The sequence below is a fragment of the Poecilia reticulata genome, chromosome 15, assembly GCF_904066995.2.
Source record: "Poecilia reticulata chromosome 15, P_reticulata-male-v2, whole genome shotgun sequence".
Lineage (NCBI taxonomy): Eukaryota > Metazoa > Chordata > Actinopteri > Cyprinodontiformes > Poeciliidae > Poecilia > Poecilia reticulata.
The window spans coordinates 23,598,712-23,623,380 of record NC_088844.1 but is presented as its reverse complement, the minus strand read 5'-3'; the positions used below and the strand labels follow the sequence as shown (position 1 = coordinate 23,623,380).

At 38.4% G+C, this 24,669-nt stretch overlaps 1 protein-coding gene and 1 long non-coding RNA gene across 2 annotated transcripts in view; one reads left to right on the top strand and one right to left on the bottom strand.

Moving 5' to 3' along the window:
* Positions 1–11,186: 11,186 nt before the first annotated feature.
* LOC103477280 (uncharacterized) overlaps positions 11,187–24,669 on the bottom strand; it is a 101,631-nt gene continuing 88,148 nt past the window's right edge. The window contains exons 3-5 of the long non-coding RNA XR_014091180.1: positions 13,407–13,482; positions 11,979–12,068; positions 11,187–11,896 (exon numbers count right to left, since the gene is read on the bottom strand). This is a non-coding gene — a long non-coding RNA (uncharacterized LOC103477280). The remainder of the gene's footprint in view (positions 11,897–11,978; positions 12,069–13,406; positions 13,483–24,669) is intronic.
* On the top strand, positions 20,194–23,839 carry LOC103477279 (uncharacterized). The gene is made up of 3 exons (XM_081616642.1): positions 20,194–20,779; positions 22,076–22,122; positions 22,209–23,839. Exons 1-3 carry the CDS (start codon positions 20,196–20,198, stop codon positions 22,286–22,288), a joined length of 711 nt encoding a protein of 236 aa, XP_081472768.1. The 5' UTR covers positions 20,194–20,195; the 3' UTR covers positions 22,289–23,839.

The window sequence follows — 24,669 nt, the reverse complement described above, 5'->3', positions numbered from 1 at the left end:
AAAATGTAAGTTGGTTTCATTAATTTTTTTATGGCACAGACAGTTTATATTAATAATGTCGTAAGAAAAAGGTACGTCACCTTGGAGCACTGTTAAAACTTACTGGTAAATTCAGGTCAGGTATGTTGACGTATGAGGCTCATCAAAATTATGACTTTTTAGCTTTCCAAAGTTCTTGCTTCCAGAAGATAAAGAGTTTGCTTATGTGTGGCGATTACATGGATGACTTTCCTTGGTGAGGGTAAGGGATTAGAAAAGCATAAGAAACCAAATATAAAATGGTCTGTTATCTCACACCAAGCGGGAGTCTATGCACCAGATGTCATCTTTATGTGGGTAATGGGTTATCACATCTTGAGGCACAGATTACAGGCTTATTGTCCTCCCCCTCCCTCTTTTAGATATGACGTTTTCATTATCTTGTCCACACACTGTCACCTTAATGACTCGGCTTCCTCTCCTCGGCCTGATGCGCAGTCACAAAGAGGCTTAGTTCCCCGCCACCTCATTTACCCTCTCACACCAATCTTAATAGCTCCTTATCACCATAAACATATCACTGGATTCCAGTGATGACTTTCTGGTTATTAACTTTCATATCGCAGCGCTAAAGCCGATGAGAAGATGGGAAATTTATAGGGACGCGGTTTGAAAATTAGAAATGGTTAATAGTTGTTTAGCTTTATCTACTTGGAATGTGATTCGGAACAGTCTGACAGATGCACTTATCAAACTGCACATTGGATATGGCGCCAAATGTCAGCGCAGTGGAGAATCTGCAAAAACATTTAAAGTAGAAGCTCAATTTTGTGCCAAACAAAGAATCCTTTCTTCTCTAAAGGCCATTTAGCTGTAGTGTGACATAAAACAAGCAAATACGGCCGAGACTGGACATCATATTGGCAAATGAATGAAATGTTACGGCTATTCACAGCCATTAGCACCCTAAATTATCCACTTGTTTAATCAATATGAACTTAATCAGGTTGGACAGCTTAATTACTTAACTAACTTTGAGTTGGTGTCGACTTATTGCTTGTCTGTACTTGAGACGCAGGGAAAACCGCAATGGAATAAAGTGGGATTAGAATGCTACAAAGTGAAGCAAGAGCAGCACCTTCATGCACAAACGTAAAGTGGATCATGTTGAAGGCAATGAGAGCATAATTTTAGATGCATAATCGTCTCGAGGGAAAATCCGAAAAGTCGACTGCCTCCTCGGCAACGTGCTGCCTCGTTTAATGAACATTATAATCCTAAATGTTCTGACTTCTGGCAAAAACAGCAATGTTTTGAAGTAAGGTAGAAGTTGAACACTTTGTGTGAGGGTTATCAAGCAAAAACCATAATAAGATACATTTTGACTATATGCAAAATTCTTCTACAAAGTGCAATTTCCATCCAAATGACATACATCCTCTTGCCAAACCATTCATAATAATCATTTTTGTAATTTGGCACTTAAATAAAAGTCACTCTTATTGAGATTTAATATGATAACCCACAATATAAACATAATTGTGAGGTGGAAGGATAATGATGTATGATTTCCTAAAAGTTTTCACAAATAAAAATCAAAAAACAATGGTGTGCATTTGTACTTACTTCATTACTGATTCACCATAAATTCAATTCAGTTGATCCCATTGCTCCAGAAACTTGATTAGAGAAGCAGTCAAGGTAAAACAAAATCACAACTATTAGTCATGAGCTGCACAAATCAAGCCTTTACGAAAGAGTGGCAAGGAGAAAGCAGTTTGCCAAAATCCATGTCGGGGGCACAACAAGTATGTGGGGAAAAAGATGAAATCAAACTAGAATTTTTGGCCCTACAAAAACATGATGGTGGTAGCATGATGCTGTGGGGATGCTATTCTTCAGCAAGAACACTGAAGCTGCTAGGAGTTGGTGAAAACATAGACAGAGCTAAACAAAGGGTAAATGAAAAAAAACAGGCGGTTGCAAGAGATTTGAGACTGAGGTTCATCTTCCAGCAGGAAAACAACTCTAAACACACAGCCAGAGCTGCAACGGAACAGTTTAGATCAATACTTATTCATATGTTAGAATGGACCAGACAACGTTCAGGGAAAATGTCTTTGAGAATCCAAGCCATGGATTGTAAAATCTCAATAAGTGTTTGCATCTTCTTTGTTATTTGAAGAGGTTTTCTCATTTCAAATCACATCCTTGCTGTTTCTAACATTCCTATTTGCAGATCTCTGGTGTTTGGACATTGTTTCACTCTTCTGGTACACAGTCTATTGACGTTTTTTATGCACAAATATACCTGCACATCTTACACCATCCAGGCGCACAATTCCTTTTGTTTTCTCTTTTCTTTTCTACTAAAACATAACGAGTGGAATTAATAAACAACATAAATCAGCAGCTTAGAATTATGCAGAATAACGGAAAATAATCATTATGAAGGCAAAACAGCAGGAGTCACAAAGCAACAGTAGAAATTACACAAAAGTGAATGAATACTTGATTAATATTCAGGAGAAATTATTGCAGGCGAGAAGAACAAGTGAGACTAACAGAATGCATTACAGCTGTGAGGGAAGCATTACTAGAGGAAATGAGAAAAAATGGCTTATTGACATAAGATTCATAAATAGAGTATATCAACGCAAGGTAGAAAAACAGCAAAACGTTACCAAACACATCCATTCAAATCATATTTAAAAGAAAAACAGAAAATACAAAACCAACAAACTTTGAAAATCAACAGCATGACTCTCCATCCAGTCTCTCCATCCAGTTTGAGCTGTTTTAGAAAGAATAGAGAGTAGAAATTTCAGGTACAAGATAGATGTGGAAGAGACGTACTCCACAAGACTTTCGTTTCCATTGCAGCACAATGAGCTTCTTTAAAGTATTGACTCAGGAGGGGCGCTGAATACATATATACACCGTAGACATATTTGTAAGAAATGTTCACAATTATGCTCAGATTTGGTGTCAGACTTGATATCCCAATAAAATATGCTGAAGTTTGTGGTTGTAATGTGAGAAAATGTTTATGAATTTAAGTGGCGTGCGGACTATTCCCAGGGATCATTTGATTCATTCTCTAAAGACTATGGTGAAACTTTTAATGTAATACATGCAGCATGTATTTTTTATTTTTCAATTAGAAGAAAGGTGTCGGGTAGATCAATTTGTAAGCAGCGATGCTTAAAAACAGCAGAAAACCAATAAGCAAACGCAAAAGAAAAGAAAATCCATGAAGCCAATTGTTTGTACTCTGTGCTTGACTTTTACTTGGAGCTGTAAGTTGCAACACGTATGTCGATACAGCTTGTTTGAGATAAAGATGTCAAATGAACTTTCAATAATAAAAGAAAAGAAAATGCAATTACAGTTCTGTTCTTTTGTTCCAGACAAATGCAGATCAACAAGAGTTGAGCAGGTAAAAAAATTATGTTCTGGAGAGCAGAGGAAGTATTAAAATGGTAACTACAGTGTTCACACTGCACAGTGACAAGTCACGATCTGCAACACACCGTCATATAAATGTTTCAACTCTGCGGGTTATATGAACTGTTGTGGTCTGAAATGAGGGAAACTTTGAATTTCTTTTGCTTTGTGAGTTTGTACAAAGAGATGAATAGTCTCTAATGTCTGGTTTGTTTCACGAGTCGGAATGAAAATCCTCCTAAATGACATGATCATGAGATTTGTTCTTTGTCGCAGAAACACTGTAAGTCAACTCAACTGAACTCTTCTTAATTGTAAAGCATATTTAAAAATGACCACTGCTGACCAAAATGTTGTACAGTTTGAAGATCCAGCTGCATCAAAAGAACGTGAAGAAACTTTAGAGTAGTTCTGCAATCTGAAGAAGATGAGTGAAAACCTGGTGACCAACTGTGAGATTTGTATTATTGCTGGATTTTCCAACAAAAAAGGTTCCACCAAACAACAACAAGGCAGGTTTTGTTAAAAGAATCATTCAGTGAAATGCAAATCAATTTCGAACATTCATATAATCTTGATTTTTGATTGATATTCGGACTAGGAATGGTTGAAGCTATTCCAGGTAGTACAAACTTGCATGTCAGCAGATTAAAAGATTATTTCTTTTAATGCTGTGTAAATGTGTCATGCAAACAAAGGGCAATTACAACAAACAGGTGCTAGCTCACCTTAGCCTATTGCTCCTCATACGAACGACTGTACATCTCACTCCCCTGCACTGTATCCAACTGAGCCTGTTATCTATAATTTAAGAGACAGTCTCAGCTTCAGCACCTGAACTGCAGCTTCTGACTGATTTAACACATTTGTGTGAACTTGAGGCCAAAAGTCTGTCAGAGGGCCTGTATTTGCATTCATTTGATCTGAAACCTTTGTCGCCAGATCTGTCCTCAAGTTGAAGAAGTGGAGGAGATGTAACTTAAAGAAGGTTGTGCCTTTTAAAAGACTTATCCTAGGATGTAAAGATGATTCGCTATGACTGCAGTGTGTAAATGTGATGTTGTAAAGCACACATGAAAAGTCACAGGGACACATGCAGCAATGGAGAAGTTTCACAGGAACTCAGCAATGCGTGTCATGTATAGAGTTTGAACGGTGTGTGGAAAAACGGACGTCCTGAAACCACATTGACAGCTCGACTTCTTTCTGACCATGAAACGGGCCTTTCGAGCAGAGTTTGCAGTTGCAAACCAACTATAAACACTGATTTTTATGCATTGCTAAAGATTCTCAAAGGATTTTGGTCAGAAAAAACATCCCCACATGACAATACAACTAAGCTTCTCCATGGTACAATCACAGGGATGACTGTGGTTAGGTAGCTGATATTCCTCACCAGAGCAATTTATTCCACATGAAACTTCTGATGGCTTTCCTGCGACTTTGTTCAATGCCTTTCTTTTTGCCACTCTGCTATTAGGACCAGGCTTATGGAGTGCATGACCTCCTTAACCTTCTCCCTGAACTGTCTGGTGTGTTTCTCCGTCTTCATGATGGTGTTTGTTTACTAATGTTTTCTAATAAACCTCCAAGACCTTCACTGAAGGTTTTATACTGAGTTGGCTCTTAACTAATGAGGTGACCACTGAAGGCAGCAGGTTCCACTTTTTTACTTTCAGTAGATTTCTTTTCAGCTGAAGGCTCAAAGAAATCTACTGGTTTCTCACGTATTCATTTGAAAAACATTTTTGAAGACCATGTTTCATTTTCTTTCCACTTCACAACTTTGCACTACTTGGTGTTGGTCTGTCATATCAACACAAAGTATGACAGGGGCTGTATTATGTTAAATTCACATTTTGAACATTTTTGTACTTTCATTTAAATTTTTACTGCTTCTGAAAACAACCCAAGGGCTTAAGAAAAAAACAACCAGCCAAATGTTGGTAATAAGTTAATGTTTTTTGATGTCTGGAAAATGAGCTCAGCAAGGTAAAAGCAGATGTTTGGTCTGCTGGCTTTACCGCAATGTTTGCTGTACAATGGCTGCTGGAAAACACAATTGTTTTGTTGTTGACTTACCATTCAGAAACCACTTGCTGCTTTCTTGTTGGTTGTGGTGGAGGCTCTGCTTCTGTGTTTTTAAACAGATTGTATAATTGTACATCTGAAAATAGAAAGAACTGAGCAGACTAAATATCATTAAGAATGATTTTGTGCAGAAAAATAATAAACAGTATTTGCATAGCCAATAAACCTATTCTAATATGCTCAAGAAAGCAAAATAGCTCACCTTTAATATGATTTCAAAGTGCCATTTGCACATGGTATAAACATGCAGTGTCAGCAGACTTACTAGTAGACAAAATTTATGGCAGCAGTACTCGACGTGTCTCACAAAGCCTCAATGAGTTTAGAAAAGCAACCTCCTCCTCGTCTTCTTTGCTGATCATAAATATTAGCGTTCAGAGTTTCCATTTAGACTACCTTCTATAAAGAACAGTGTTCACACACACTTGTTACACCCTGTGTTATTTGCTGTATTTGGGATACCGTTTGTTGTCCATGTGGAGCTAGAAACGAACGGATTTTGAAAGCAGTGACAAAACCTTCATACACAGGATCGATACAAATGGGTTGTTATTAGGCGGGATTGGACAGGGTTGTTTGGGGAGTTTCTCAGCAATTGGATAACTCCCACCTACGCGACGCAGCAATCGATCTGAAATTTCCCCACAGCTGATGCAGTGAATCTTCCAGCTATTACTCATTCCTCTCCACAATGCATTATAGGGCATATATAGCTTGCTGTCGAAGGAAACTCAGTTCCCCCTTCTCCAGGGTGGTGACGTAAACTTCCATCTTGAAGACAAAGACAATCTGTTCCGTTTCTCCGGCTTTAGCAGGATGAATATTCACAGCTGTCTAGATGCAAAGTTATCTTGCATCAGCAGGGTGAGTCTCTCTGCTCCCAGAGAGGAAAAGGCTTGGGATTTTCAGGGTTAGAGCAGCATAAAAACATACAATCACAGACCAAACATTTAAAGTTTTTGAGTTTAAGGACATAATATGGTTTAGAATGCAGAGGTTTACAATAATGGTTGCTATAACGACAGGAGGATTAGACAACTAGTGAGTTAGCTGTAGTGAAAATTAGAAAGTTTGAATTTTATATAATATTGAAAACACACTTACTCCCATAGGTTGCATGATCTAAAATGTTAACCTAATTGGATTTTCCTTTGCACATAAAGCTTAACTTTAATACTTCTTCTGACATATTCACTCATTTTAGCTGTTGTCGAGAAAAGTCGAGCTCATCCCACTTCCCCATGCTGGAGATTTTAGTTCAATAGTAATAATAAATAAAATTACCTTAAAATTAATGACATAGGTGACATCAAGACCCAACAATAGAGTCAGACTGTAATAAAATGAATCTGGTTGTGTGTGTTGTTATTGTGTCCGGCAAACTTTGCTTTAATTCTACTTTTTTCTATTTAATCATAAAAAATCAAAGTCAGGCAGAAAGAGAGTCATGAAACAGGAAAAGCTGGTTTCCTGAAGAAAAGGGGAAGTTTCTATCTTGCATCAGGCTAAAAATAGTTCAGACCATTCCTTATTTTAAAGCATTAAAGGTTTTTAAAGAATAAAATCTAAACGTTTTGAGAGATTGGATAAAACCCACAGTAAAATACTTAAAATAATGACTTATAATTATGCCAATAATTAATATTGGTTTAACCAGTGGTTGATGTTGATTTGATTATAAGAATATTTACACTTACTCTTACACTTGTGGAAGTACTTAAAGGTGAAACAAGTAACTGTAATTTGGTATCAGATAATTACAATAATGGATTATTATTGGGTTCTTTTCAGAAATGTCTGTAATAACTCACCTTATGATTATAATAAGAGTAACTAATAAGTTATGGTTATTATAACATTATAAATGAATGTTGAATCAGATAAACTAAAAGGTTATAAATGTGATTTTGACATTGAACTTGAAAAGGTGTAAAATGTTGTAACTGTAATTAAAGGTCACTGATGTTGTGTTGGAGGTAGATGGTAGGTGAAAGGTCAGGGGAGAAGAGGAACTGATAAGAGAGTGGAGGTGACTAAGGCCTTATTGCTAAACTTCAACTTGCCTAAGAAAAGGTTGGGCAGGAAACAGAGGTAGGAGGAACTGTTGAGCAACTTGGGGACATTAGAACAGAGATCCGGTCATAAGGTCTCCAAGGTGATGGATATGAGATCATCTGTCCAAGCAGTCAGCCAATGAGACAGGCACAGCAACAAAGCTAGCCAATGTAAACGCACCAAAAGGGTGGATAAATCCTTTATAAGGTGGGTGCAAAAGAGGAATCTTTGGTTGGATCCTTCAGGCAGCTTCGAGCCAAGACGGAGATGGACAAAGAACTCTGCAGCTGAAGAAGAGCCGGGGCCACAGAGCCGGAGACTGTTCTGCACATGGGGACCAACCCGTTAGCCCCGCAACATGTGGCTTCAAATCGCACTTCTCTCAACAGCTGGGTTCACACCCCAAAGACAAAGACCAAGGCAAAGATGAAGATAAAGACAAAGATAAAGACAAAGGCAAAGAGGAAGAACTGGTGTGTTCCTTCCGTGGGACCAGGAAGATCGTGAGACGAGGAGAAGGGAGCTACAGAGCTGCAAGACAAGAAGCTGAGGACCGCTACGCGCATGAGGAAGTCACCCTGAGGCCCGAGACCTGCCGCTCTAAGTCAGTACTCTTCCTGTACTGGGAACCTCCTGCTGCTGCAACACCTTCTTCATCATCAGGCCAGTTCTGGGGTTCAAAATGCCAAACTCTGTCCGTCTCTCTCAAAGTTTCCCTTTTTTAGTTCTCAGTGTCAGCATTAGGGAAAGATAGGCTAGATTATTGATTTTACTTATTTGATTATTTCTGCTACTGAATTAAGCTGTACTGACCCTTGCAAAATTGCCTTACTAATAAAATAATTAGCATTAAGAAAATCTAAAAGATGTTGTGGACATTCAATTAATGAGTCACCTTAAAGTTCTTTGATGGTTGTGAAATAGCTATGAAGTTTGATTCTGGGAGGAAAAAGTAGAAATGTTTTATAGGTTGCTTTTAGCCAAAACTAAAACAACACCCTTGGGACTCGCCCGAGTCACTAAAACCAACCTGGTTCAGTAACAAGTGCAAGTTGTAAAAAAGAGAAAGAGCGACCGTTAACAGGTGTGCTCTGTGAAGCTAGCTGGTTGCAGGCTGCTCAATCTGGCTAATTCACAGGGTGAAAAAGGGTGGGACATCTGGAGGGGGAGGTCGTTAGAAACCAGGCTAGTCTTTCTCGACGCCAGCTTAAACAGAGTTTACTCAGTTCTGAACAGGGTAAAATCCCATCAGATTTAGAAAACTCAAATTACCCGTTAGATGGAGAGCTGGCTGCACATCTCCCTCCTCTGAGAAGGGGAAGTAGAGTGAGAGAGAAGGGGGGGGGAGGTGTTGCGCAACAACACTGTGCATCTCTGCAACTCCTCCAAATGAAACACATAAACTGGGAATACTAAATGATTATAACCAGAACATAAGACAAAACATGAACGGCTTAAATTTTACATTTAAAAAATGAAATCATTACAAACTCTTGAACTCATGACAGAAGGCACTCTGAATTCTCTTGACAGAGTTTCAATTGGATTTAAAGCCTTTTCATTATCGTTGGGAGCTTTTCAATTATACGCATAGCTCAATTTAACGGCATAAATTACATTCCTTACTACTCTTTGCAAAGAAAACCCCTACAGAGCAGATTACGTATGGATATCCACAAACTTATAGTACTGTTCAAAAAAAGGATGAATGGCATACAGAGAGTGTTACTGAATTGCTTCATATATAAGCATCATAAAGGTGAGTCTACTTATGGTTCGCAGATTCAAACAAAAATGAAAACATTTATTGCCTTATTTGAATTAGAAAGTGAGAAAATGTGTGTCTTGGACAAAATCTATCCGCGCAAACATGAGACGTGACCAAGTCTTAATCACACATGCTTTTTGTGAAGGTTGATATTTCTCTATTACAAATCCCCTTATAATTGGTCTGATGTAACACTGAAATATTCTGAGGCCATAAGCAGCAGAAATATATCTGTAAGATGAAATAAATGAACTTTTCAATGATATTCAACTTTATTCCTCAGATGTGATTACTTTGCAGAGAATCACCTTCTTAAGGACAATAACATTCAATGTGAGAGTTATTTAAGCAACATCTCGCTGACGCTCGCATTATTACCGTTTTCTTTCACACCTTTCGAACACTGCTCCGTTACGTTTGTGCATTAGCAAATGTAATGAAAACAATAAATCACAGCTCTGCTATTGGCTGTCACTGCAGTGCCATTGTTGGAGAAAACGTCCCCGAATTAACGCGGTACAGTCAGAGCTGCTGTCGTTTGTAATCAAAGTAGGGCATGCACGCATCTACTGCCAATGCAAAACATGTTGTTTTGTTAACTTGTTTCCAGAGCCAGCGGCCAGCATTTCCAAACTTCAAAGAACTGCTTTCACGCCCACATTCCACTTTGAATCAAATAAAAGATAGAAAATAATTGCGGTGTATGAATAATTCAGTTGTGGGATTCATGATAAGACAAAAAAAACTCTTATCGGGGCTTTCCCTCAAGGTCCCGCAGACCCTTTTCCTCCACTTTTGTCTGGCAAGGTTCTGAGGTCTCACTCTGGCTTGTTCTCCTGCCTCCTGTGATGCCCACCAGGGGACAAAGTCAGCAGAATTCACGCCGACTGACGCCAAGTCACCCCTAACAAACAGGCAGCTCGCTTCGCAACAATGTGGCTGAGAAGATTAAGACTTCACCCTTCAAACAAATAGCACGCTTCAAATGAAGGGTTTGCATTAATTATTAAAATATAACACCACTCCATCCTTCATAAGTCATGTTCTCTGTGATAAGGAGCAGGGGGCTGCGAGAGAGAGAGCCCAAACACACTGAGACAGAAGTGGAAATGGAGTTAAAAGGGTGGCTGATGCTGTTTGGAATCTTTTTTTTTTTTTTTTTTTTTACAGGACGGAGCGCTCCGAACAATTCATGCAAGACAGAATATCAGCAGAGATTTCTGCTTTTCCTCCTTTTTTCTAGTTGAGCACGTCTTGTTCAGAAAATGGAACCTGTGAAATCTTTAAAGAACAACAAGATTTCTTTCTCCCTGTGCGCTAAGTGTTTCTATAAGTGCTGAGCCAGTAAAGTGTCCCCCCCACCCGCACCTCTCTTCTAAATCCGTTGTTGTGGAGTGTGTAACAATGACCTTAACAGACTCATTCTTTTTCCCCCTGGCAAAACGTGACTGCTTGGCAGATTTTGCATACTTTGCAGCTTACTTTTACTTCAGAATTGTCCATCATAGGTTTATTTCAAAAGAAAGAAGAGATGAATCCAACGTGATTCTCTGAAGCCCCTACTCTTCTCTACACCAAAAAGTCACCTACAGATAGACTTCATTTAAGATTCAAAAAGAGGTACAGAATTTCTTCTTCTGCAAAAAAAAAAAAAATTCAATAAAAGCTAACCTGTAGTAATTTTCTTTGTGCATAAAATCTGCCCTTATACTTATGATTGTTCCAAATATGACTGTTGGCTTGAAGTGACTCAAGTTATTTTACATTTGGCAGTGAATAGAGAAAGTGCACATAACTCTGCTAAAATGGCAGATTTCTGTGAAGTGAAAAAGGAGACCATAATAAATAACTCTAAAATGTTTACAAATTTTAATGTGACATGAATCCTGTGCAATTCAAATGAGAAACAACCAACCATGACACCCTGTTAAAAAGGAGCAAAGGTGCCAATCACTTCCATTTGTTGGGGCGTCAAATTATAATTACACATTGGGAAAATGCATATGAGCATGTTAATAATATATATGGACCTAAAATTACATTCAAATGTGAAAAATCATATTTGCTATACCAAGCTGGACTGATGCAGATAAAATATTAAAAGTGGATTATTTTTTTACTTAGTCCTGTCTACTGAGAACTTGATCAACATAATACATGAAATGAAGGAAAAGTTGTTGAAAAAAATAACATATTTGATAAAATCTGAGCTTAATAAACTGAGTGTTCAAAATCTTTTTGGTTGGATTTCCTTTTAAAAAATCATCTTCTCTCACAGTAATAGTGGAAAGGATTTTGAAATAAAACAGTATTACATACACTTTTTAGACCTGTAGACCTCAGTAGTTTAACACCTGAAAATCTTGCAGGATTCAGTACTTTTATACATAAAATATAAAACCTTTCTATAAACTCCACCACATTACATAGAGTAATTAGCAAAAAAAAACAAAAACGGACAGGTTATTGCACTGGAAGCCCAGCTTTTTACAATCTTTTCAAGTAAGGCTTTTTGTTTAGGTCTTTCTGGGACATGTTAGCAGCTCTCTAATCCCCCTTAAAACAGACACAAACACAGAAGACTTGGTGTTAATTACACTCATTCTCATTCTACACTACAAAGTAAGGTCAAACCCACCAAGATTCTGTTCCAACGCAACCTGAAACTCGGATCAGAGAAGTTTGGTAATGATGCGTCTTTGTCAACTCAGGCTTTGATCTTCAGGGTCTGAGCACAACCAGAGAAAAAGAAGGGATTTTCTAAGATTATTTAATGCTTTATTGCCACACAATAAACAACAATGACTGTCCATTAATGAGAAAAGAAGGTTAGATAGAGACGTGTTGAAGAAGGGGGTTCATTAGAGCAAAATCAAGAGAGAGAGACAGATACCAGAATCCTACCAAGTATTTTGGGCATATTTTTGCTCTAGTTTCTACACCTTATTAGCTTATTACACTTGAAACAAAACTAGCTTACAAGTAACTTTTCAGCAAAAATATAAACTTGTTTTAAGTCAAAATGTTCTTAGTATTGATGAACTTCTACTTCCACTGGCAGATTATTTCACTTATGAGATTTTTTCCATGTTGTAAGTCAAATAATCTAAACTAGTATATTTATTAATGAATATTAAGCAGTTATGGACCTTGCTGACAAGTTACTTGTAAGTTAGTTTTGTCTTATTTCAAGTGCACCAAGTTATTATGCTCTAGAAACTAGACCAAAAATATTTGTAAGTTTTAGTTTTTTTGAAGGATGGATGAATAAGTCGTTTTTAAAGGAAAATGTTGTAAAACTGATGATATTCTCTAAAAATCCTGAAAATTGTGAACCATAAAAAAAACAAAAAACTTTCATTATTAAAAAATAAACAACAGAAACTTTTGATTACTATCCAGGTATCTGGTTTGTGTATTTGTGTGAGTTTGAGGCTTCAGGTTTTTGTATGAATGGATCCAGTGAAGAGTTTGGTTCCAGATCTTTGGAGATCAAGGTCTCTCCTGTCAAGTAACACTACATGAAGCTGCCACAAGCAGGTGCTTACAAATGCACACCGAGGGACCAACATGGGCCATGTTTTCACCTTTAAAAATAGATCAAGAGGGCGCTGAAGAGTAGTGACTTCTGGTTTCATGGCTTTGGGCAGGAGTGACATCAGAGTAGCACATGGAGTCTGACATTACCTATAGCCTGGTAGTAAGGACACAGAAGCCACAAGGACACTTGGGAACTAGAGCCAAAGTTTGGAGATTACTCCTCAGTAATGGACAAACTTGTCCAGGTTTCATAAGAGAAGAGAATAATTGTAGGACGCTGGACTCAGGTGCCCTCTTATTGGTATATTTCTGAATATGATTCTGATAAATTGACAGTTTAAAGAGCAGAGAAGTGAAACTAGTATTGTTGAAAATGCAATTAAATTAACAAAAACATGTAGTTGTGCTGCTTTCTCCCTGATATGATCATCTTGCCTTTGGTTGTTGCTGAAAATAAAACGTTACAGATGTGTACATCAGCAGAAAATCTACAGCTGAATGGTGCATTAAAAGTCTGGTTGCTTACCAGAAATGCTGTGGTCGGGCCATAAGAGAGATGCACAGGAATTAATGTCTGCAACCTTCGACAAACTGGAGAAACACTGGAAAGAAGAGTAAACCAAAAAACCGTCATCAATATGTGAAAGGCTAATAAAACCAGACAGAAAACAACTACCTCAGGTTAGAGCTGTACTATACATCCAATATCAATCGCCAGCACAAGGTCACTGTGTGCAATATCACAATCATAAAAGACTGCAAAGATGCAATATTTCAGATTCCATACAGTGCAACTACTCAGAGGAAAACGATGGACTTTATGCTTAAACATGATCTTACTGATTAATGTCTTAAAGCTCAGGGTGTTATGTGTCGTGAGTTTGTAGCAAGTCTAAAACGCAAAAGACAATGAAAGCAGGAGCTTAAAACAATCAAGGAGCTTAAAAACTGAGTATAATCAGGGGAGGATGAGGAGCCACTGTGGAGGAAAGAGACTATTTAATGCAGGTAAAAATGGCTCTGCAAATAAAATAAGGGTAATAACCCAATTCTAACATGGAAGAGAAAAAATCAAAATACATAAAGGGAAGAAGCGACAAACTAAATTACCCACGTTGTAAGACCTCAGTGTATTTGATACACCTAGAAATATCAAGAAACAAACACAAAACAAAAGCAAACTTGACATAAAAAAAGTCTGTGAAAATCAAATTGTTTGAAAACACAGAAAAATCTATCCTCATTTTCATTAAAGTCTCTGTATTTCACATGAAACGAGACGAAGCGTCGTTTCAAATAATTCAAAAGATAAAAAAAATAGATCCATGTCTAACAGCGACGCAAAACAACTTCAATCTGGTTGACAAAAGAGCAATTTCAATTCAAATCATCTTAATGAATGACAATAAAACCACAGAGGGCTAAAAACTACAAGGGTTACTCATGCACAGAAAAGTCTCAAATCAATTAAGAGACACTTCCTGGAGGAAATCCAACGCTCACTAAAATACGAGCAGACAGCAGAATAAAGAGAACGCTAAGGTCGCATCCTGTAAACAAAATATTGGCTTGCTGAGCTAAACCTGTAAACCCGTGGGCTTGAAAGGTGATCAAGTAAAGCTGGATGGCCAGAATACAAGGGCACTGGGGCTTTTTTAGACACATAGCTAATTAAAACACAAAGGTTAATGATTATCATACAAAGGCTGGCATTTATATAAGGACCTTTAAACACACCCACTGGTGCATACAAAATTGCTCGACATAAACTCTCTGAAATGCAGTTGTTCTAAAAAGAGCCGTAGAACAAATTACAACACAACTCTTAGCTTTAAAAGGTGACAAACACACAGATCACCCCTGCTAAACACAGCTCACTGATGCAGAGCGCAGGATAAATGATTAAAGATGGCATTACATAATGAATGAGCTTCCTTGAAATGCTCCACATGTGCATTGTTGAAGGTCTGAGGGAGGATAAGAGGCAGAATCACTCACAGCGACAGTTCGACAGTTCAGGGCCCGCAGTGGGACAGATGTGGCCAGCTGGGCCCAGGGCTTCAAACTGGAGGAAGGAGATCTGAGGAGGAAGGCTCCGACATAAAGAAGAGACTAGCTGGAGGAATAGGAAGGGGAGGATTCAGAGGGAAGGAAAGAAGAAACAGAGGAGCAGTGCAGAGGTGCCTGCCTGGTGGCTGGTTGGGTTTTTTTTCAGCTGAATTTCTCACCATGATTAAGACTTTAAAAAGACGGCAGGGGATGAAGTTTGGGGCAACATTGACAATACAGAGAGAGGCTCTGAAATGTGAACTGCTATTTTTGTTTATAAGGTTTATGCAAGTCAAGAGGATATACTAATGCATTTCAACTATTACATTAAATCAAATGTACAGTTTCATTTTTACATAACTCGTCAGAGGTCAGCGTTTCATCTCCTAAATATCAGACCAGTAGAGGTCAGTTTTCTCTCAGGCACAGGCGAGATAAAGTGTGTATTGACTTTTCACACTTTGCAATAGATGGGCCTTCTGTAAAAGATTACACACGTTATTTAAAACTCTACTTAAAAGAATTATCGTCACTTTTTTATTGTCATTTAAATGTCTATTATTAGACTATGGGTGTGTTTTTATGGGTTTTTTATTACATGATTGATATTCTAAATTTATTATCAACTGATGGAGGGTGGTAATCTTGTATTAATTTTCTTTACTATTTTTGAGGAGGAGTTATATAAGTCCATAGGCTTAGGGGAAAATCCACAGAAAATTTGAAATGGTGCAACCAAAATTTATATAATATGTAGGAAAATTACAAACATGTATGTGAAGCTTATTATTAAGAAATTTAAAGTGTAAATACAATTTTTATCTCTATATTACGCAGTTACATTGCTAGGCTTAAGCATTTAAGTGTAAAAGAACAAAAAAAAAGATACAAAATGTTCAATTCAATTTGATTTTAATAAAATTTAATTTGTCCCTTAGGGGCAACCTAAGCGCACAGACACATTAAAAACATTAAAGACAGACAAGGATCAAAAATCACTCTCGAAATTAAAAACTGCAACCAGAAAACAATAATCTATCTTTTCTTCTTTCCAACGCTGGACAGGAAATTTTATTCTTAAGACATTTGTCTTTGAAATTGCCAGTCTGCTGCTTTTATGAAAAGGCCTGAAATGGCAGAGACAAGTTTGAACACATCCTGATTGTGCAAAGTTTTTAGTAGACGGCAGTTTAAGTGCAGTAAACGGTGGTTCTCCTGATTGTCATGCGCTGAAATGGGACATTTAGCAGAGAGGTTGTTCTGAGTCAAATGAGTATTTATTTGAAATTAATGCAAGCTGGCATTTAAAGATTTGTTTAATCTGTAAAGACCTATACGTTGTGTTCAAGTGTGCTTCTAATAAGTATGCAGATGGAAGAAAACTCGAGACCGGTGAGATGCATTAGAGACAGAAGGAGACCAAGATTAATATTCAGTGGATATTATGAAAATAAAAAGCAATATCTGTCATAATTGGAACTTATAGAAAAGTCTGAAATGCTTTTCTAAAGGCAATGAAAAAAAATAGTCCTCATATTTGAGAAATAAACTTTTACCATATAAAGTAAAGTATGTAATATTTTATTATTTATGGTGTGTATGTGATACGGCTCTCTAAAGGTTTCTACACTGGACTTTATATTATTTTCCATCCCATTATAATGTGCAAATTTCCTGCTGAGGCTGCAGCATCTCTTCTGGTCTTCCAGAGAGCAAAAAATAAATAAAAAAGCTTATTTCAGTTTGATTCAGTTTATTTTCATATATAGCGCCAATTCACAACAAATGTCATCTCAAGGAACTTTACAGGACAAACGGGTCCAGTTTACGCCCAGTATGTTTTGGCACTAGTGGCCGGTATTTATTAGTAGCCCAACAGGAAGAAGGGGAGGACATGCAGCAGGAATTGAACCTGGGACCGCTTCACTGAGGGCTGTAGAATATTGCACCAAAACTGGACATGGTGCCCTGATGTCCAGTTTTATAAAGTTAGAAAATATAATTTGGTCCCAATTCATTTCAAATGAATCAAATTTATTTAAATCCAATCCTATTATGTTGCCAAATTGCAACCTATTGTGTTCAAGGATATGCTGTTTAATAGATGTTGAAACTTCCCCCCAACACACAGCTTAACGTACCAATGCTTTGGGAGGCTGTGAATCCATCAAAGAAGGCAGGGTAAACTTGTGTTTGCATTAATGCTGCTGAGCTAACAAGGTCCGAGAAACAATCAGATTTAAAATGGGGTCATTTAAATGACTCTTATGAAAAGTGAAACTTTATACAGGCAATTTAAAGGCCTAGTCATGCAGATAACCTGCATGAAATACAATTTCCCCTCAATGGGAATGTCAGAGTTCAGCTCCAGAAGCACTTTCCTAATGAACTATGATTACCTTTCATGCTTTCTCTTCACCTTGTTTCAGGTGTGCCACACAATTTCTTTCATTAAACCCTCAAAGCTTCATTGAGCTGAATGTGTTTAATTTACTCTGACCTCTGCTCTGGAGGGTAACCTTCAGATTCACACACAGGACTATTAATCCTCCTTTTTCTCCGGATGCCAGGGACACAGTGTGGTTACTTATAAGGCCAATAGGGATTTCTGGTTGGAATTAATGTCCAACAACATTGTTTATCTTTTAAAACCTCTGATCCGTGGGGTCTGATGGAAATCTCTGTTTTTGCTGGAGTCACCGAGAGCACGGCTTTTATTCGCATTTATTCCCCACAGTGGCCCCTGAAGCAGTCTCAAATGGTTGATAGTGATTTCCTTTCAGCAGCAGTCATGAGGTTTTCCAGGGGTGAAAATAGTTTTAAATTCTTGGGGGTACCATGAAAAAAAAAAAAAAATAAATAAATAAATATATATATATATATATATATATATATATATATATATATATATATATAGACCCAAATTCTTGCCCCAGTTGTTCTTGAAATCTGCCTTTGAAATGCAATCATGAAGCCCTTTTATCCAAAAGGCTAGAAAATATAATTTGGTCCCAATTCATTTCAAATGAATCCAATTTATTTCAATCCAATCCTATTATGTTGCCAAATTGCAACATAATTCTGGGTTCTGGACCTGAATAAAAGGATGTATAAGTGCATGCCTAGATTGCTCTTCTGCTTTTGTTTCTTATGTTTGGTAAAATAGTCACAGCATTAAATTGTCTGCAAAAATTAATACAAATAAATATAAGTCACAGACTGAGCACTGTGCAATAATTAATACATGAATAATCCTAATGAATTAACAGTAATTAAAAATAATAGTGGATAAAAGGCTTCAGAACATTTATACCACAGCAGGTATGGAAAACCACAAAAGCAAAAATTAAATCATATACAAATCTATTAATCTCTCCATGTTAAATAAATAAAAAGTATTAAGTTTTATTTAAGTATTTATGTCAGCTTGAGTCATGCAGAGCTGATCTGATCATTTCCATAGCAACAATAAGAAGCAAGGCATTGCGCCAGAAGTCCAGTGAGCTCACTGATGAGGTCATAGATGACATTATGTACATCACAGTAGATCAAAGAAGTTCTAATGCATGAATGCTGGAATCTCTAAGCATCACTCAGGATCCAGACACTTCTAGGAGTTTCAGATTTGTGTAGAGTAACAATGTTTAGTTTTGCGACAGCGCTTGTTCCCCTGATTTTCCCGGTTGGTTGGGGCATCGGACATGCCGTGACAACTGGGATGAAGAAAGTGTGCGATCGTTTTTTTCCAGGGAAGGATTCCAGTGAAGAAAACGATCAGGATGAAGAGGACGATCTGTTTTGGAAAGGATTTCCATCCCGTTCCAAAAAACAAACCGACCCGGCTGGGGAGGTTTGTTCTGCAAATGCGATGGACGTTGGGACCTCGGACTCCATCTCGTCCTCTGTACGAGACGGTACAGAGGATGACAGTACTGTCTCTGGACAAACCGACCCGGCTGGGGAGGTTTGTTCGGAGACGACGGTACACCGTGAGGGTGAGAGTTCAGACGCAGAAAAATCTAACCCGGCTGGGGAAGATTTGTCTGCGGCTGATCTCGCAGCCAAAGCTGTGGTTGAAGTGACAGCCAAAGCTTTGGTTTCGCTGGTCCCATCGCTTTCCGTACAGAAGAGTCCTCTGAAGGGCACTTTCAAAGGGTCTTTTGAAATACAAAGTTCCCCGGATGGGGAACTTTGTATTTCAGATAACGAAGTTGCTCATTTGTCCAACAATCCACTTCTAAAAGCAAAAATTTCCGTTGATGTCGAGGTTTCCTGTTCTCCTGATGTTAATTCAGTAGATAGCGTTGGTTCGGATCTGCCGGATGTAGAGAGGACATCTGCAGGACAAGGACAAGCGGAGGAGAACTTCTTCAAGTTCTCCGATGAGCTCCACAACAGCTGGGTGAACGCTGCTTTCCAGAGCGTCCTAAACCTGAGCGTCACCAAGCGGTGTCTCGCTAAGGAAAGGGTTTTTCTGGAGGCATCGTCCATCCCCTGCTGTGCGAGTCTCATCCTCTCAGCTGTCCGTCAGCCCGGCAAACATTTTTGTCAGAAAGACCTTTCCCCAGTTCTGATGGAGCTGAGGGAGAAGAAGCTGCCATCAGGCTTGGGAAAGGACTATGATATCAAAAGTTTGCTGGAGTCTGTGCTGGTCTGGCTGGATTCGTTTGGCGGCGACACAGATAGAGAGTTATATGACAACGACTCTTGTTCTAACTGTGGAGCCACTTCCCTCAGGCTCCTGAACAACGGCGCCATGATTGCCCTTCCACCGGTGTTATTTTCAACCAGTATATCCATACTGCTTGAATACTGGTTGGATTTGGCTTGCAAACGCCGTTGTTCAGGCTGCGGGTCACCCTGGCAGAAAAAACATTGCCTGACCGATAACAAGGTCCTGGTATTTTTTCTGCACAGGTTGACCAGGAAGCACCAAACAAAAGTCACTCAGACCATCAATGTCCCTGCAGAATGTGGGACGGAAACGTACCACCTGTCCTCCGTCATCTGTGGGGATCCTAAGCTGACAGACTTCTACTGTTATGTAACGAATGGAGAACGAACCATGAAGGCAGACAAGGAGCATGTCTTCACTGCAGACAACGACTGCAGTGAAGACATGTCCAACAACGGTTTGATTTACATTTATGAAAAGAAGTGATCAGACACCAGAGGACAAAAGGCAAAAAGATTTGACAGGTTTCGTGTTTGCAGGTTTCTCTCCGGGCACTCCGGCTTCCTGCCACAGTCTGAAATCTCCACTGAAATGATCCAGGCAGAGGTGGACCCGTGGATGCAGGTCCGGCGGGCGGCATCGGTGCAGGGGTTCCCAGTCTCCTGCTGGGGGGAGCACTGGGAAGCGGAGCTTCGGACAGAGCACAGGGAGGCGGAGGAGCAGCGGCAGACTCTGGAGACGGCGCAGGAGGAGCAGCGGGAGGCGACGGAGGAGCAGCGGCAGACTCTGGAGACGGCGGAGGAGGAGGAGCAGCAGGAGGCGGCGGAGGAGCAGCGGCAGACTCTGGAGACGGCGAGGAGGAGGAGCAGCGGGAGGCGGCGGAGGAGCAGCGGGAGGCGGCGGAGGAGCAGCGGCAGACTCTGGAGACGGCGAGGAGGAGCAGCGAGAGGCAGCGGAGGAACAGCGGCAGACTCTGGAGACGGCGGAGGAGGAGGAGCAGCAGGAGGCGGCGGAGGAGCAGCGGCAGACTCTGGAGACGGCGAGGAGGAGGAGCAGCGGGAGGCGGCGGAGGAGCAGCGGCAGACTCTGGAGACGGCGGAGGAGGAGCAGCGGGAGGCGGCGGAGGAGCAGCGGCAGACTCTTGAGACGGCGGAGGAGGAGCAGCGGGAGACAATGTCTATATCCATATATATATATTTGTGTGTGTGTGTATGTGTTTGTATATATGTGTGTAGATAGATAGAGATAGAGACAGACAGACAGAATCTACAACTAGACACATATGGAGGACCAAAACCGACATAATAAAAAAAATATATATATAAATAAAAGAAAAAATATATATCTGACATTTATAAATAAGAAATATATACATTAAATAATACATATATATATATATATATATATATATATATATATATATATATATATCCGACATAAGAAATAAAATAATATATAAATAAAAGAATAAATATATAAAGAATAAATATATATACAACATGAGACATAATAAATAAAATATACAAATAAAAGAATATATAAAAGAATAAATATATATTTTGATAAGAAATAAAAGCATATTCTCCGTCTCTGTCTGTGAAAGATCACCCGTTGCCATGGCAACCGCCTGCGTGCAGCAAGCCAGATTACATTAAAAACATAACATTCAGTCCGTTATGATTTTAGGTTTTTATGCTTGATATTTATTTTGCGATTATTAATAAGCCTCTCATGAACACAGCAGTGGTTGATTAGTTAATTTTAAACTTCTGCTCTGAGTTATTTTGGTAATGGAACCGAAACGCACAGAATTGTGCAACACCTTGTTGAAATTATAATGATTATTGTTGTTGTTGGGTCATTAATTTGAACACGTTTTGTTGACTTTCTTGTTCTTTAATAAAGTTACAAACGTTTTGATAAGGAGTCATCGGAGGATGTGCTGGTCTCAGCGTCCTGGCGGCGTTCAGTTTGTCACCTATACCGTCAAGATCGACTCAAAACTTTCCGCGATCGACATATTGCACCGCTGCTCTAGCAAAGCACGAAGAGTTCAGAAGCAATATGAAATGGGAAAAAAGCTATTTATTAACTGATTAAGTCGTGTTTTAGATTGTTCTTGAAAACCTAATCAGTCACAGCTGCACAGTGAACCCATTGATCTTTCACAGCCGACAGCCGCCCCCCTCTCTTGCAGGTACTGTGTACCCCCTCTAAATCTTTTAGGGGTACGCAGTACCCGACCATACCCCCCTACTTTCACCCCTGAGGTTTTCCAGTCCTGGTATTAACTGCAAGAATATCTTATTTGAAAAAAAAAAGAAAGAAAATGACATATCCTTTGATTAACAACATACATTTTTTTTCAAATGATTACTTTTTTAATAAAAATCCATCACGGAAATAGAAAATTTTCTTTGCTTAGATGTCACTATTTCTCATGTAACCTGCAATAATCTTTTCCATTTCAGTTCTAGCAATGGAAAAACACGATCAAACTGTGCAATACTCTGTTTCTGTGAGTAAATGCCTTCAGGAATACCATATGAATATTGGCACTATGCAACTTGCTGAGCTACATGCAGCTTCTTAATCTGTTTGCAGGTTTAAAATGCACGAACAGGCGAGTCAACAGTCAGCCATACCCTCTTGGATCGGATGCAACAGGAAGCTGCAATACGTGATTTCAATGTGAAGCATTTTTCATGTAAACACGACATACACTTCTGGTCAAAATCAATCTTCAGATGTTTAATTTATCAGGATGACCACCAAAGCCTTTAAAAGTCTTCTAACAAACATGTTAGTACTGGAACTCTCTGTATTTATTCCATTTTATTCCTGTATTGTCTATGTTAGGAAGGTTAATCAGTTTAAAAGATAACACCGCCTTTAAAATTCACAAAACCCAGTGATCCTGGTATTGATTGCTGAAGTTTCCTTTAGGTTGATTGATGCGTCTCATTAGGAGTGATTGATAAGACTTCACTAGCACCATTTGTTCTGCCTCCCTATTTTTTCACATATTGATAAAGGTAGCTTTAAGGTATTTTCTTAAGATTCTACGTAATAGATCAACAGAAAGTAGTGCATAATTGTAGAGTGGAAGAAAAATGATACAGGGTTTTATTTTGTAGAAAACATTCTGAAAAGTGTGGCTTGCATTTGTTTATACCGCCTCCTTGACTCAGTCCTTTGTACAACTACCATTTTTTGCAGTTACAGCTGCAGATCTTTTAAAGAATATCTCTTCCAGCTTTTCACACATAGTGATTGAATTAATTATCCATTACTATATTCTGCTTTGGATGTAGGTCTAGATTTTGACATAAATATGAACATGAAAAAGAAACATGAAAAAGGTCTTACAGTTTTATCTTATTAAAAGAAATACAAACAGCTTCATTAATCTTTTAGATCTATTCACAGGGAAAAGAGCTTAGTCATTTTAATGAAAAAGCAATTTCCAGCTTTCAGCTTTTAATAAAAATTGCTGGATGTTTGGGATCCTTTTTACAATAAAATTATAATAGAAGCAAAAAGAGTTGTCACAAGATAAACTTTGTGTTCTTTCATTTTTCATTTTGTCAATTTAATTGGTTTTAATCGTTTTTGAAAGGATATTAAATAATGCCCTAAAAAGTGAAAAATAAAAATGAAAACCATTCATAATTGTTCTTCTTTTTAACATTTACTACATTGTGTTGGTCTGTAACATACTGTACAATCCCAATACATCAAGGATTGTCTTCCAACATGAAAATGTGGAAGACATTTTTTTTATATTTACAAGTTACTGTATAATTTCCACAGGAGGCTTTTGTTTTTAATAAGCCATTTTAAAACAGATGAAATAACTAGAGAATAAAATTTCTCATATTTTAGTGTCACTTCAACAGAAGTGGTTTACCATAATCAGTCATTTTGATTGAATAACTGCTGTAATTTCTGTTTTCATTGATATACAGCTTCAGCTGAACTCCTACAAGCACACGCTGCTATGAAAATGTTTGTGCAGAGCTTTGTGTGTTGCTAAGCTACATCTCCGCCACTCTGCAAGATTGGCTTAGTGGTGCAGAGAGGTTGGATGGCAGAGTAGCACAGAGTTTAATTCTGCTTCATTGTGCTGCTGAGTGTTGATGCTTCTTACCTGCACTTATCTGTCATAACTCATGAACTCAAAACTTTTAAATGTATGTGCATTTCTGCGATGAAAAATAAAAAACCCCAACAGATTGGTTGAGTCCTCAGCTGACGTAGCTACAGTTTTGGTCATTAAAATGGAAGCCGGTGTCTTTCTGTAACTCATGCTACGAGCTACAAGTGGGGAATATGATGGAGAAATAATTGACCCCATGGGAAGGACAAAAAAATGCTGATGATGGCAGAGCAACTTTCAGAGAAATATGAGCCCTTCTTGTCCCTCTGTGGGGATTCACTCATGAATCCGACCTGCCAGCTTTGTCCTGCTATAGGTTATTGGTGTAGATATCTGAGCAGGAGCATTGACAAAGCATCATTAGTGTGTGTAGTTTCCTATGGATTAACATCAGATCAGCTCTGTGGCTTTCAACTCCACTTACTCCAGTTCAGTCAGGCACTTTTGTGCTTTTAAACTAAAGAGGCTTCAGATGAATATAATATGATTCAATTAATTACAACATCAAAGGGGTTTAAACTCATAAAATCACAGCTACTCATCTGAATCTCACTGATAGATTTCATGCCTCGTCACTTCTTCGCCCACAAATCCCTGTGCCCCATTTTAGAGGAATCAATGCAACTTATGGGTTGTTTGGTGTGATAAAAGCTGAAAAACGTCAAACTCATATGTGACGCATCTGCTATAAATGTCTACACAGTTTTACACAAAAGACTTAACAGTAAACTTTAACCATTCTCCACAACACCCATAAGAAAACAATTAGCTTATAGTTCCTAAATTATAGTGCATGTTTACAAAAAAGCGATAGAAGTTGGGAAAGTAAAAAAAAAAAAAGAATACGTATATATATATATATATATATTTATTTATTTTTTTTGAGGTTTTAATGTCATTCTAAAA